Here is a 15,867-nt window from a genome sequence, read left to right as displayed (position 1 = left end):
CAGACATGGCAGTGTATAGCAGAAACATTCTCCCTGAGGTTCGCACTGTCCCAGATAATTCTTCGTATTTCCTCGAGTATACTACCTTTTCTGTAATTCCTTCCTTGTACGAGTAATTTAATTCAGTGTTCATTGCTTGAAACATCTGGAAATCATGTCGTAAAGTTTCTAATAAAATTATAATTATATTTAAAAGTAAATGCATTCATTTCAGCACGAAAAATGTCTCGACCCTGTCATGTTTTTTTACAAATGTAATGAAACATTCAATAATACATGTAAAACTAATAATAAAACAAACATGTATGCAGGAAGTAGTCAAATCCTTTCTGAACATGGTTCTTGTCAATTGATATTGACACATACTATTACCCACGTGTACCAAACGTGCTAACACTGTAACTTAAATGGACGGACGAAATGGCGACGTCAAGAAATATAAAGTTTTCTTATTCGCCGATGCAGTATTTTGACTGGCAGTTGCTCTCTGTTCACGTATTGTATCTTTTTGCTTTACCGGTCTAAAGTATACTGGTATCTAAATGTAAAGCAAAACAAATCGGCCAGTGTGTGTCTGTAAGTTATCAAGTTGTTAAAAAAATGTTCACAAACATTCTGTCATTTCTGGTAATCGGTTGGGTTTTTAGAGGAAGGATTAGATCTTCTGTATAAGTTACTATGATGGTAGTGTACAGCTGACAATTGGGATGAGTAAGTATTAGACCTTCTGTACAAGTTACCATGGTGGTAGTGTACAGCTGATAATTGGGATGAGGAAGTATTAGACCTTATGTATAAGTTACTATGGTGGTAGTGTACAGCTGACAGTTGGGATGAGGAAGTATTAAACCTTCTGTATAAGTTACCATGGTGGTAGTGTACAGCTGATAATTGGGATGAGGAAGTATTAGACCTTATGTATAAGTTACTGTGGTGGTAGTGTACAGCTGACAATTGGGATGAGGAAGTATTAAACCTTCTGTATATGTTACAATGGTGGTAGTGTACAGCTGACAATTGGGATGAGGAAGTATTAGACCTTATGTATAAGTTACTATGGTGGTAGTGTACAGCTGATAATTGGGATGAGGAAGTATTAGACCTTATGTGTAAGTTACTATGGTGGTAGTGTACAGCTGACAATTGGGATGAGGAAGTATTAGACCTTATGTGTAAGTTACTATGGTGGTAGTGTACAGCTGACAATTGGGATGAGGAAGTATTAAACCTTATCCCAATTGTCAGCTGTACACTACCACCATAGTAACTTACACATAAGGTCTAATACTTCCTCATCCCAATTGTCAGCTGTACACTACCACCATAGTAACTTATACAGAAGGTCTAATACTTCCTCATCCCAACTGTCAGCTGTACACTACCACCATAGTAACTTATACATAAGGTCTAATACTGCAGAAGGTCTAATACTGCCACCATGGTAACTTATACATATACAGGAGGAAGTATTAAACCTTCTGTATATGTTACTATGGTGGTAGTGTACAGCTGACAGTTGGGATGAGGAAGTATTAGACCTTATGTATAAGTTACTGTGGTGGTAGTGTACAGCTGACAATTGGGATGAGGCAGTATTAGACCTTCTGTATATGTTACAATGGTGGTAGTGTACAGCTGACAATTGGGATGAGGAAGTATTAGACCTTCTGTATAAGTTACTATGGTGGTAGTGTACAGCTGACAATTGGGATGAGGAAGTATTAGACCTTATGTGTAAGTTACTATGGTGGTAGTGTACAGCTGACAGTTGGGATGAGGAAGTATTAAACCTTCTGTATATGTTACTATGGTGGTAGTGTACAGCTGACAGTTGGGATGAGGCAGTATTAGACCTTCTGTATATGTTACAATGGTGGTAGTGTACAGCTGACAATTGGGATGGGGAAGTATTAGATCTTCTGTATAAGTTACTGTGGTGGTAGTGTACAGCTGACAATTGGGATGAGGAAGTATTAGACCTTCTGTATAAGTTACTGTGGTGGTAGTGTACAGCTGACAATTGGGATGAGGAAGTATTAAACCTTCTGTATATGTTACTATGGTGGTAGTGTACAGCTGACAGTTGGGATGAGGAAGTATTAGACCTTCTGTATATGTTACAATGGTGGTAGTGTATAGCTGACGATTGGGATGAGGAAGTATTAAACCTTCTGTATAAGATACTATGGTGGTAGTGTAGAACTGACAATTGGGATGAGGAAGTATTAGATCTTCTGTATATGTTACTATGGTGGTAGTGTACAGCTGACAATTGGGATGAGGAAGTATTAGACCTCCTGTACAAGTTACCATGGTGATAGTGTACAGCTGATAATTGGGATGAGGAAGTATTAGATCTTTTGTATATGTTACTATGGTGGTAGTGTACAGCTGACAGTTAGGATGAGGAAGTATTAAACCTTCTGTATAAGTTACCATGGTGGTAGTGTACAGCTGACAGTTGGGATGAGGAAGTATTAGTTCTTCTGTATAAGTTACTATGGTGGTAGTGTACAGCTGACAATAGGGATGAGGCAGTATTAGACCTTCTGTATATGTTACTATGGTGGTAGTGTACAGCTGACAGTTGGGATGAGGAAGTATTAGACCTTCTGTATAAGTTACTATTATTTGTATAATTATGATTTACTTCACTCATAAAAGTGATATTTCACATGGTTAAGATATTACTTTTGTGATTAGATTTTGGTATCTTTTCCCTTGAGCATGTTCAATTCATTGATCACAAGTGAGGATGAGGTTTCGAATGAGATCACTGTTTGTGAACTAGTTTTGCACTGTTGATTTGTCAGGGGATGGAACAGGTTGCTAAAAAAAAAGGATAATGAAATGAAGTGCCGTTTGTAGTCTTTTTGCGCTTACACATTCATATTATATTAGCTGACAGTACAGTGAACTGCGATACACACTAATATGGATCTATATGCAGCCAGTGATGTGAGAAAGGAATTTTTTTTTTGTCATGACATTCCAATCTGGCCTCAGAGAGATGACATCACTGTATAAGTTTAGTAAACTGTTACATTCCGATATCACACAAGATTAAGACACAACATCATACAACACATCATGTACACGTACAACCTCACACTGTATATGTTGCTTAGCTTAAGATACACAAAATTACAACGTCAAAACATAAATAATACATAGAATTTTGCACAATAAAGGTTCAGTACCTTAAATATTGTTCTCATAAAAGTTGGGAGTGATAACCTACTTGATGTTCTGGCCTTCACCACCTCTCATTTCCACCTCTCGCTTGAAAAACATTTTTGTTGTTCAGCCTTCACTGTGCAGTGTACTGGATTTTAGTTGTTCAACCTTCACTGTGCAGTATACTGGATTTTTGTTGTTCAACCTTCGCTGTGTAGTATACTGGATTTTAGTTGCCTGCTCAAACAGGTGTATTTCATGTCATTAATCAGAGAGTGATATTTTGCTTTCAGGAAGCGCTGGATGAAGAGACAAGACTTCTTAATGAGAAGATAGAGGAACAGAAGAGGCTGAGGGCAGAGATCATCAAACGGAAAGAGGCCCGCCGCTTGCAGCAAGCTAAACAACGGCGCCTTGAGCTTCAGAAAAAACTAGCAGAACAGGGTACTTAACACTGCCTGCTAATTTGCCCTTACTTAAGTTTTAGTCTGATAAGTGTTAAACTTTCTTAATTGTCTGAAGCCTTCATAAAATGGAAGGATATTAATTTGGGTATGTCTGTCTGTCTGTCACGCATTGGTTGGTATGCAATAACTGCTTCAAATGTTGATAAAATTTTGTTTCCAGATTAATTTTGCGGCTTCTCAGGTATGCATCCTTGCATATGGTTTGCATATTTAGCATTGGGTATAAGATCTATGGATTTGCTTGTTTTTAGCATATCTTAATGTTTTCCCCTGATTGTGAGTGATGGATGGGCGAAGCAAAGTTTATGATCAATGTGTTTATATATGTATAAAGATATGTATAAATATGATGCTGGTCATTCCTTTTGGCTGATTTTACGTTTTGTGGCTTCTTGGCCAGGAATGACTCTGAGTGACGTGGACGCAAGTAGTGATAACTCCTCGCCACAAAAACAGGCCCATGCTGAACCAGATGCCCTGCAGCAGCCAGCTCCACAGAAGGTATTTGTCCCCACGAAGATGGCTGCCAGTAAAACAGGCCAGATGATAGCCACAAAGCGTCAGGGTGGCAGCATGGGCACAGTGCAGACATTTCAAAAGGAGCCACCGTCTAAAGTTCCCAGGCAGATGTCACAACCTCTTCAACAGGGTCAAGGACAGATGGGAACTCAGCCAAACCGCTCAGGGCATCAGCCTGGCACCCAAGGCAGGTTCTCTAGACAGAACAGTAGGGGCCAGGGTGGCTTTGTGCGGGGTCAGAGAGGAATGAGAAGAGGTGCAGTGACCAGACAAATGAGCGGAGGAAATGTTGGCCAGACACAACTCACCCCAAGTCAGCTTCAGGCTCGTCAAGTAAAATTGGAGCAAAGTTCTCAAGTGTTTGAAAACCAAGCAAACCGGAATGTTGTCTCTTTAACTGAACAAGACCACGGTAGAGCAAGTCGAGGTCATGTTGTGAAAGGGCAAGGTCCTGTAAGAGGTCGAGGTCAAATGAATAGAGGTCAGTTTGGAAAAAGTCGTGGAGGTCACCTGCCATTGAGGGGACGTGGTCAGACAGTGTCACGAGGACAGGGTCATTCTGTACAGCGAGGACCTGGACATGGTGTCCAGCAGCAGACATCCGGTGGACAAGGAGAGAGGACAGTAATGGCCAGAAGTATGAGCGGTAACAACATTGTGCTGGGAGAGAGTCAGACCACACAAGCCGATACAGCTGCAAACCGGGTAAGCTTGTTACTCTAGACATTCCTGACTACATCCAAACTGTGACTCTTGCAACATGATATTATGATTTTTTATGATTAGGACATCAGAAACAAATAAGTTGAACCTTGGTACGTGTACATTTACAGCAGAGGTTATGCGTTTCACTCGTAAGATCAAGCAGAGGAGATTGGTCCCATGGGTTTCAGCATTAGCTTTCATGTGTAAGTTCTTGTATTCAGCCTTTAATGCAAACATCTGAGTTGGTTAGCGCGCTAGCGCAGCGTAATGAGCCAGGAGCCTCTCACCAATGCGGTTGCTGTGAGCTCAAGTCCAGCTCATGCTGGCTTCCTCTCTGGTCGTACGTGGGAAGGTCTGTCAGCATCCTGCGGATGGTCGTGGGTTTCCTCTGGGCTGTGTATTGTAATATCGGTGTTTGGCCCATCCCTCTGTTCTTAAGACGATTTAACATTCTTGCTTTTTAACATGGTGTCTCCTGAACAGTTTATGCAAAGCTCAACAAACTGTCATCACTGTTACACTTTGTGTTTCCCCATCTGTTTGTCCTTTTCCTTGTATCATTTTGACTTAAAACTGAGATGTTTATGTCCATTGCCCATTTTTTTTGTCATATTTCCAGAGAGTTGTAGTTGGGCCAAATGTGAATAAAGGAGGCTCTAGTCAGTTTATCTCCATTGATAATTTGTCCAAGTCAACCACACAGCAGAAACTCTATCAGCTTTGCAGAACAGTCGGCCCTGTGGAGGTATGTTTGATAGTTTTAATATGTTTTTAATAGCCATAAAGCTTAAGATTGAATAAGTGTGTTATGTTAAGAAAATATCGAAATCAGAAATGTAGATATATTTGTGGTACTTTCTGTTTTTGACTGAGATCACAGGTAGAAGTGTGTTAGAAGGTGTACTGTGTGTGGAGAATGCGGATTCAGCTTAGTACCTGCCAAGCAGTTTACAGACAGGGATATGGAGAAACCGTTGTTAAACCATTCAACCATCCATGCATCACTGGCAAAAATTCCCAAAGAGGAAGCTAGCATAAGCTGGACTTGAACTCACAGTGACCGCATGTACTACTTAATAGTATTATTAATATGAAACCTGTGAGAACTTAAATGAGTATTACATATATGCATGTTACACTGACTGAACAACCTTGATCGTCTGAGGAAATCTGGACACCTTCTAAATCTTTTGATCACGTCTTTATTTTGTTTTAGAATGTCCAGTTGTTGCAGTCCCAGAACAAGGCTATAGTTAAGTTTCAAAACCCTGGCCATGGTCATAAGTTTGCCCAGAAGTATGACAGGTAAGCAGTTTGCTGATATATCACTTGGGTAATCCATGTGTTAATCAGCATTTGGGTAATCCATGTGTTAATCAGCATTTGGGTAATCCATGTGTTAATCAGCATTTGGGTAATCCATGTGTTAATCAGCATTTGGGTAATCCATGTGTTAATCAGCATTGTAAATTTTACAATATTCAGATCTTGACCCCTGCTGTAGTCAATGATTCATTCTCGTAATTTGCATATGGCCATTTGTCACTTTTACACCTACCATTTTAAATTTTATGGATAATTTGTTTTCATTCATTTATTGCTCATAAATCTTTATTGACATATATGTAGATTATTTTTCTGATAAAGCCTAAATGTAGATAACAAGTTTGGGATTTTGATTGAGCACTGCATTATGGGTAATGTCCTCCCTCTGTGCCAGCTGGAGCAAACCCATATAGTCTATGCAGTAAAATAAGGAGGACAGAATCGGGCCCCGCATGCCATAGTTTTGGTTGAATTTATATCACTTTCTTGAATATCTGCTCAAATTAAGGCGAATTTAGTTTACATAGTAAGTTAGTCAAAATAATGTATTTCACCTGAAGTTTCACTTTTTTCAAGTGATAGCCTTTGTTTGATTCTGATTGATTCATCTAGCTGATAAGGGCACTTTTAAGTGCTTTAAGAGTTTTTCTGTGAAGTTTGATTACTTTCTTGTTTCTAAGTCTTGGCATCAAAAGTATAATTTTAAGGCCTTCATTTTTCTTCTTAAAGTGCATTTTCAGAGGCTAAACTTTGTGAAATTTTCATTGTTGTGCTGTTTCTTAACAACTGAACAACAACAACAAGCATATTGCACTATTACGTTGTTTTTACAGGCACCTGTTGGACTTGTCCTCCATTAGAATCTCCACACTGCCGTCCTGAGCCCTGATTTGTGCCTGGGGGGCTCTAAAGGGGTTTTCTGAGATCAACTGGTGAAAGGGGTCGTATAACACCTCTCCAATACAGGTGGTATTCTTCTGTTTTGGTATGCAGTGTATGGCATTTCCAAGCTGTAAAGTCATAGTGGCTTTTGTTAGGTGACATTCCCAAGAATGTCACTTACAAGGTTCTGGGCTTCATGTAGTTCCAGTAGCATTACTGTACAACATTGTATCATAGTTGTGCAACATTGTATCATAGTTGTACAACATTGTATCATAGTTGTATCTGTATGATTGACATGTCCATGACTAGGGTGGAGTTGTAGACCATCATCATCTGCTAGATGACATGTTACAAGCAAATCCAGGCACAGTTTGTTGAGTAACAACAGTGTTTCAGGGACAGAACTACCAGTGACTGCACAGAACAACTGGAAACATTGCAGAACTATTGGATCACTGCTAGAGACAGCTTAAAGCTACAGGATTACCCATGGAAATCTAGGTGCAGCCTTGAGGACATAATTGACTTGAATGGCTCGTGTGTAGCAGGTTGTGTTTATGGAGAACAACTGTACCAGTAGATTAAGGTGTCTACACATTATGCTCATGTGTCAGTTATTGGTTGTCCCCCTTCACAGCCATACGCACATGCTGTACTACAGTGCCAGTTTCAGGATGACAAGCCAGGAGTGTGTAGACATGTATACAGGACTGTGTAGACATGTATACAGGACTGTGTAGACATGTATGCAGGACTGGGAGTATGATGTAAACCTGCCATGCGCTGTCACCTACGTGAAAACATTTGTGTGTAGAAGTTAGGATCATGCTCACATACCAGTATTGGTGTTTTGTTTGAGTTACACCGAAGCACTCACGGTATTGATGATGGGGTACGGGAGGGGGGCTGGGAAGCGAAAACTTTCAGCATTTTTTTCCACATTTTACTCATAGGAATATTCTCATAGTTGTCAAGTTTCATTTATTCACCAAAAAATCAACTTTTCCATATCAATTTATTTTTGTCATGATTTTGAACACTGGGCTTGATGTTGTCCTGATAAACACTTTTAAAAATGTTTTCTGTGGCAAATTCAGTGTTGAGATGCTTGAGGTATTTGCTTAGTAATGGATGTAAGATATTTTTTTGGAGTCAGGCGGAGCTATGCTCAGAACTAATAAAGTTATTTCTCCATTTTTAAATCTTCTTAGCTAAAAGATGACCCAGGTTTTCATAGATTTCAACAAACCCAGTTTTGTTTGACATTGCCATGGGGTATATTGATGGGACACACTGATTTTGTTACTGCTGCTTTATGTTACACAGAATTTCAAATAAGAATTCTTGCGACTAATGAATTCTGAAAGAAATAGGTGAAAAAAATTACCTTCAGGCTATGAGAAATTTTTTCAACTTACACCACGTGTCATTATAACTCAGGGAAGAGAATCTTTTCCATCAAAAACTAGCTGACCCCTATTAGTAAAACAATTAGTTTTCGCCATATTGGCCAAACATTTGATATTTTGAAAATATTTCTCTTAAAATCAGCTGATAATTCTCATTGCTGATTGCAGAAATGAATGGGAAAACAAAATTTATAAAGTGTTAAGAACTTATATTGTATTTCACCTGAAGATAACTGTAATAATGTGCCTTCAGAAGTACATAAAGGCCTACAGCGATACTTTTGATGCCAACACTAATGCTTTTGTGATCAGAAATTAATCAGAATTAACAAAAAAACTATCTGGCTATCTGATGTGTGTGAACCAATCAGAATCGAGCAAAATGTGTCACCTGAAAAAGCTAACTGGCTATCTGATGTGTGTGAACCAATCAGAATCGAGCAAAATGTGTCACCTGAAAAAGCTAAATTTCGGGTGAAATACAGCAATTAAAATTTCTGTCCCTCAACACGCACATTTTAATTCCACTTTTGCAGTGAGAACCTGATAGGAAAAGCTTATGAAAATTTCTCGGGTTTTCTTTTAAATGTTCAAGGGATAGAATAGGTGTTGCTAAAAACAAGAAGTGTCCCTTGTGCAGAGCAACTCCCTGCATTTCAATTCTATTTAGGAAGTAAGTGTTTTATCACAGGACAGATCACTGCGTATTTGATTGAGCTGTAACATGTGAAAAACATAGGTCACAAGAAAAAGGAAAAGAATACCATCCACAACCAGAGTGACACCATCATCCCAGAGACATACTTGCTGCAACAACAAAAACAAGTAGTTTGTTTTGAAAAAGGCTGTCCGTTGGCCTTTTATATAGTCTTAGGGACAATCACCAGTAAGATTTTCTTTAAGTTGCAATATTACAACATCACAGTGATGTTTGTGCCGTGATGTGGACGTTTTATGGCATGGTAGGGCTTCTTTCTTACTTGTCATTTTGTATTGCGCTTAATCTATTTAAGATGAACTGCAGCCAGACTTTTCAGATTTCTGATCATTGTGCCATCCAGTGCCACTGTAAAACAGATTAATGTAAATGTTTTGGGACACATGGACTTGCAGTTATTTATTTACTAAGATATGCTAAATGTGGCAGATTGGACCTACTGTAAGAGGACGACCATTATACCATAAACAAACATCAGCTAATGTTGTAACATTGTGACTGTAAAATGCTTACATGTACTTTCTGTTCGGCAGTTTAAACTCTGTAACAACATCAGTGCACTTGTCATTTACCAGGTATCATTCCAACATTTTGAAATTCAACTGACCAGCTTGTCTCAAAACTACTTGTATATAATGACAGGGCAAATCTAAGGCCACATTTGTTATTAACATTCTGTTGTATCGTGTGCTTAAAATCTGCAAGCCAAATCCAAGCCAAATCCAAGCCAAGGGAAATTTAAATAAAAGTACAATTTTCACAATCGTCGCTTCACTTTGATTTGCACATAAACTATGAAATTATAAGACTGAAATGTTGTATTATTTAATGTGAAGTTAAACTGCATTTATTCATCCACTCCTTCAAAAATCATTATATAACAGTGAAGCTGTTCAGTGCATTGAAAACATAGGTAGGAGAAGCATTGAGTGCTATTAGGGGTGGGTTAAAACATCACACTATGTATATACTATGTATATTTAGTAAATCATCTTAAAGCTCATATCAGCGTTGCCATTGACAGTTACAGCATGATTTACAGTTGCAAAATATTGTTAGGGTCAAGGTGTAATCTTTATCCATGATGCTATCTCTGTGTTGAATGTTTTGGAGGGGGGGTGGGGATAATCCTTCAAGCAGCCTCATTAGTGGTGTTCACTGAAAAAAGATCATATCTCACAGTGTGAAATATGCACATCGTAAATTTGGGGGGGAGGGGAGGGAAGTGGGTGGGGGGGCTTTGGGAATGATTTCTGCATTGTTATTTGTGTTCATGTCAAGGGAAAAGATTCGCTTGGAAAAATTTGTATATTGTGTGTTTTTAATACAAATGTACCGTCACTGATTCGGGAAAGTCAAGTTTAGCCAAGTGAGCTATATCATGCCAGTTTGCAATGTATTTTATAACCCTCCTGTGTTGGCCTTAAGGGTTAGCCTTAAAGAATTCCTCTGATGTGAAGTGAACAAGAAATTAACCAAGTAAAACATTTTAATTCATTTTATACTAGAAGCATTTGTTTGACATTCAAATGGTCTTCATGAAAACAGCTATTTTCTTGAATACTGGTGCTTCTCTTTTTAAGTATTTAGGTTAACAAATTCCTTTTTGGTAAAGAAGGACATTTCATTTCTTTGGTGTTGAAAAAGCATCATAAGATTAGGTTTTGTTATTGTACCACAGAATGTTTTATTAAAGATTATCATTATTATGAAATATACTGGTTTTTGTACTTATTGATCCTACAGAGACAAAGGTGTATTTATTCTTTAAATATATACAATTCTATTTATATTTGTTATTTACATTCATCTACAGTTTTATAAAGTTTTTTTCTATGTTTTTATGAGATTTACAAAGTTTCCTCTATTGAGGCAATGCAGACTGGCTTCTACTTGTCAGCTTTTACATGCAGTATTATATAGCTAGCACGTTTCACATTTGATGTTTATTGTAAGGTGTATAATACCACCATATTATCATGATTCCATTTGGTGTTAACATCAAAGGTGCTAAACATTACTATTTATGTTTATTGTGAATTGTGGCATATGCCTAGGGGCTTAATATCTGTACTTATTTTGTAGTATTGTTGATGTCTTGTTGATAAACTTTTATGTGTTGGACAGGTTTATTGATGCTCATTGCTCACATTTATTTATGAATTGTTTGGTATTTTAATTACATGTGTGAAGAAAATGTTACAAAGTGTACAATAGCTGGATTATCCTGAATATTTCCAGAATACACTGATTGCCAGTGGGTGATAGAATATGTGTCCTATCATGCGGAAGAAAAGTTTTTTTTATTGGGGTAAAGAACTGCGTAAAATTTAACTCGAGACTATTGAAGTTGCACTTTCTGACAGTTCTTTTGATCTTAGGAAGGTGTTTTGAGATTTGTTTGGAAGGTAGCCTAGGTTAATATCCTAGCAGAATGTAAATGTATGTTCAGCCTCAAAGGTACTATTTGTGACATTTATTTGTTCTGAAAGTGCACTTTTTGGGTGAAAGTTTGGGTCATTGGTGTGAAGAAATATTGGTTCTAAAAATGTGTTTCTCATTGGTTTGAAGAAATGTTTCCTTTCAGGGTAGAGAAATATGCATATCCTTTCCTGAAGTGCCCTTGAAGGGACTGATTGTTGTTGACTGTTGTGTATGAGTAATTAAGTTGAGTACTGTTATCTGACTAAGTTTAGAAAAGTGTTGGCCTAAAGTTGTTGCGTGCATTCTGACACAGTCTGATGTATGCTAGTCACAAAATAATTGGACATTGGACAGCTTTGGATGCCATCATCTTGCCAGTCTTTCTGAACAGCGCTGACACGACATACAGCCGATATCAGATCTGTAGTGCGTGCATTAAAACTGTACAGTGCTGTAGCATTGCACAGTTAATGTCAAGGCTTTGCATATTTTTTTTTCATCAGTAAGTTTACACAACTTAACAGAGGTATCATTCTTCACAGGTGCACACTGTTGTAACATGGCACAGTAAATGTCAGTCCATGACTTGCGTACTTTTTGCCCATTACCAAGAATGGCACTGACTCAACATAACACAGTTACATGTACCAGGTCCTTTATTGTTAGGTTAGCACAGTAAGTGTCGGTCCATGACTTGCATACTTTCTGCCCATTACCAAGAATGGCACTGACTCAACATAACACAGTTACATGTACCAGGTCTTGTATTGTAAGGTTAGCACAGTAAATGTCGGTCCATGACTTGCATACTTTCTGCCCATTACCAAGAATGGCACTGACTCAACATAACACAGTTACATGTACCAGGTCCTTTATTGTAAGGTTAGCACAGTAAATGTCGGTCCATGACTTGCATACTTTCTGCCCATTACCAAGAATGGCACTGACTCAACATAACACAGTTACATGTACCAGGTCCTTTATTGTTAGGTTAGCACAGTAAATGTCGGTCCATGACTTGCATACTTTCTGCCCATTACCAAGAATGGCACTGACTCAACATAACACAGTTACATGTACCAGGTCTTGTATTGTAAGGTTAGCACAGTAAATGTCGGTTCATGACTTGCATACTTTCTGCCCATTACCAAGAATGGCACTGACTCAACATAACACAGTTACATGTACCAGGTCTTGTATTGTAAGGTTAGCACAGTAAATGTTGGTCCATGACTTGCATACTTTCTGCCCATTACCAAGAATGGCACTGACTCAACATAACACAGTTACATGTACCAGGTCCTTTATTGTAAGGTTAGCACAGTAAATGTCGGTCCATGACTTGCAAACTTTCTGCCCATTACCAAGTATGGCACTGACTCAACATAACACAGTTACATGTACCAGGTCCTTTATTGTAAGGTTAGCACAGTAAATGTCGGTTCATGACTTGCATACTTTCTGCCCATTACCAAGAATGGCACTGACTCAACATAACACAGTTACATGTACCAGGTCCTTTATTGTAAGGTTAGCACAGTAAATGTTGGTCCATGACTTGCATACTTGCTGCCCATTACCAAGTATGGCACTGACTCAACATAACACAGTTACATGTACCAGGTCTTGTATTGTAAGGTTAGCACAGTAAATGTCGGTCCATGACTTGCAAACTTTCTGCCCATTACCAAGTATGGCACTGACTCAACATAACACAGTTACATGTACCAGGTCCTTTATTGTAAGGTTAGCGCATTATTTATTAAAAAGTGTCCAAGGATTTGCTGTTTGTTCATGTAAGTGTTTCTCTTGCTTTGAGCATTGCCCTGCAAAAGTTTGAAAAAAGCTTGGTGGACCTGTGTTTGACTTCTCACTTCAAAAGTTTCGCTGTGTGGAGTATGTTAGTGTATTTGATGCTGGTTTTGCTGCAGTCTGATGGCTAACTGGGGTCTGTGTACTAAACATTAGGATGTGTTGGCGTTGTAAAGGTGAGAACCATTTTCCTCATGGAAGTGATCAGATCATTCAGGGTTTTACAAAGAAGAGACCATAAAGAAGAGACCATGCCAGTTAAACTAGCACAGGAGCTTAACATATTTTACTTGGAGTAACAAGGTCATGAACAGACAGGAGCTCTGGCTGAACTTTGATATGTCGGAGCTGAGAAGAGAGATTGTGATCTGTGTCTGTTCTTTATACTGGTAATACTGCATACTCCTCTGTTTTGAAGTGTTAGACCTGACTAAGGTAAGTACATAACATACAGAATTGCCTATAAAAATGCTTTATATTTTTTACGGATTCAACAGAATGAGCGCAATGACAGAGGTAATCACGCTTCCAAGCTTAAACCTGGAAGCCTGTGGATCTTGCTTGCTGTGTTAAAATTATGCTTTTTTTTTTCTTTTTTTTTTTTTTTTTTTGGTTATTTTTCTACAAAACTGCAAATCACAGCTGCTTGAAATTAGGCGCAAAATTCTGCCATATACTATCTGTAAGGGTTTTAAAGTTATTCCTCTACATATACATGCAGGTCATGTAGTTTTGTGGCTATATTGGATTGTGTGCAAAACCTTTAACATATCTTCACAAAAAGAGACTACCATGTCCATCAGTCAATACAATAGGAATGGATAGGAAGCATCCAGGTGAGCATGAGGGATCAGCAAGGTGGGGGGGATAGTGGAGACTACTATGTGTCCAGCAGTCAATACAATAGGAAAGGATGGCCCTGAATTCTGTACTGTTGTAGAGTGGCTATGTAGCACTTAGTGCTCTCTGTTTTACATGTATGTTCAGGCAGTTGCCCTGTGAAGACGGTAGACACTTTTAACATCTGTTGCATCATGTCGCCATGGTTATTGGTGTGTGTTGTTGAAGACAAGATGGTGTGCGTATCAGTTCGTCAGTAATTTGCTCTGCTTTCCTGCACCTATGAAACAGACTGCTATCATGTCAGTGAAAATTCCTGATTATGTTGTAAATACCAATCATATAAATAAATAAAATAGAAAGAGTGTAAATGATATTAACCTTGCTCTCGATAGATCTGATAACTAATATCTTATCTTTATTTATGCCAGTATCGTCACATATGTATATACGATTTTGGCCTCCCATTCTGTAAATCTTCAGCCTTTCACCCACTAAAGCACTTTTGCCAATGGGTCTGATGCAGTCTTCATATGAACACAGTACATTGTGGTGGTGAATGATACTTGACAAGGTGGGTCAAACGGTGTTCAGGTATCCAGTATGTGGGCTGGTTTTGTGTTTACTAAACATTAGGATGTGTTGGAATTGTAAAGGTGTTGTAAAGGTGAGAAGGTGAGTACTTATGTTCTTCTGATGGATGCAAAGGGATTTTTAGTGTGCAGTTCAGTTTCACAGGTCAGTATTGAGTTTAAAATGCGCACAGGTTATCAAGCCTTGTTGGTATTACCTGGATCATGCAATGCAAATTGTGTGGCCATATGAATAAAAGATCATTTGCAAACTGTAAGAACTCCTATAGCTTTATACGCTTTGTAAGGCAATATTTTTGTTTGGGCATAGTCTGTATATCTGTATACTAAGATGTATGTTCTTCAAATCAGAAAACGCATTAACGATGTACACCCTTTTTCAGCTTTTCAATGTAAAAAATTATGCCCAGAATTTATCATTGGTGTGATTAAGAAAAGAGATAAGAAAATGAGTATTTAGAACATTGATCATCAGGTGATCATTTTTGATTTGTTCTGGTCATTCACTCAGTACTGGAATTTCCCATCGTGAAAAGAAATGTTTTTGCCCCCAAAAAGTGCTTTTATGTATGGAGTATTGAAAATGGTATATATAATGACTCTGTATATAGAACTGGTAATCAGTCAGAGGTCAGGACGTCATACTATTGGAAGCAGGTGGCTTTGCACATAAGAGAAAAGAGATGAGTATTTAGAAGAATGATCATCAGGTGATCATTTTTGATTTGTTCTGACGGTTGCCTTTGTTATTTACTATTAGCTGTTACCAAGAAGCCATCAAAGATAATGATTGTAATACAAGACAGCATTCAAAATTTTATAATTATGTGTGTCTGCTATTGGTTTCCATCTTACTGGACCATCTGTGAACTGCACATTGTGTAAGGCATTTTAGCGTCGGTGTGTTTGTTGTAGGAAAGCCTTACTTTGTCAAGCCCCACTAATAGCAAGCTAAAGTTAACATGTTGTGAGAAAGTCCATTGCATTAATAG

General features: G+C 38.2%; 1 protein-coding gene across 1 annotated transcript in view; it reads left to right on the top strand.

The window, feature by feature from the left end:
* The window catches only part of LOC135461964 (RNA-binding protein 33-like), a 29,329-nt gene extending 19,771 nt beyond the window's left edge, over positions 1-9,558 (top strand). The window contains exons 12-16 of the mRNA XM_064739273.1: positions 3,471-3,621; positions 4,045-4,868; positions 5,488-5,613; positions 6,085-6,173; positions 7,028-9,558. Coding sequence (XP_064595343.1) covers positions 3,471-3,621; positions 4,045-4,868; positions 5,488-5,613; positions 6,085-6,173; positions 7,028-7,076 — 1,239 coding nt within the window. The 3' untranslated portion in view covers positions 7,077-9,558. The remainder of the gene's footprint in view (positions 1-3,470; positions 3,622-4,044; positions 4,869-5,487; positions 5,614-6,084; positions 6,174-7,027) is intronic.
* The last annotated feature ends 6,309 nt before the right edge of the window (positions 9,559-15,867 follow it).

Source organism: Liolophura sinensis, chromosome 1 (assembly GCF_032854445.1).
Source record: "Liolophura sinensis isolate JHLJ2023 chromosome 1, CUHK_Ljap_v2, whole genome shotgun sequence".
Classification (NCBI taxonomy): Eukaryota; Metazoa; Mollusca; class Polyplacophora; order Chitonida; family Chitonidae; genus Liolophura; species Liolophura sinensis.
This window is presented reverse-complemented; position numbering and strand designations above follow the sequence as displayed.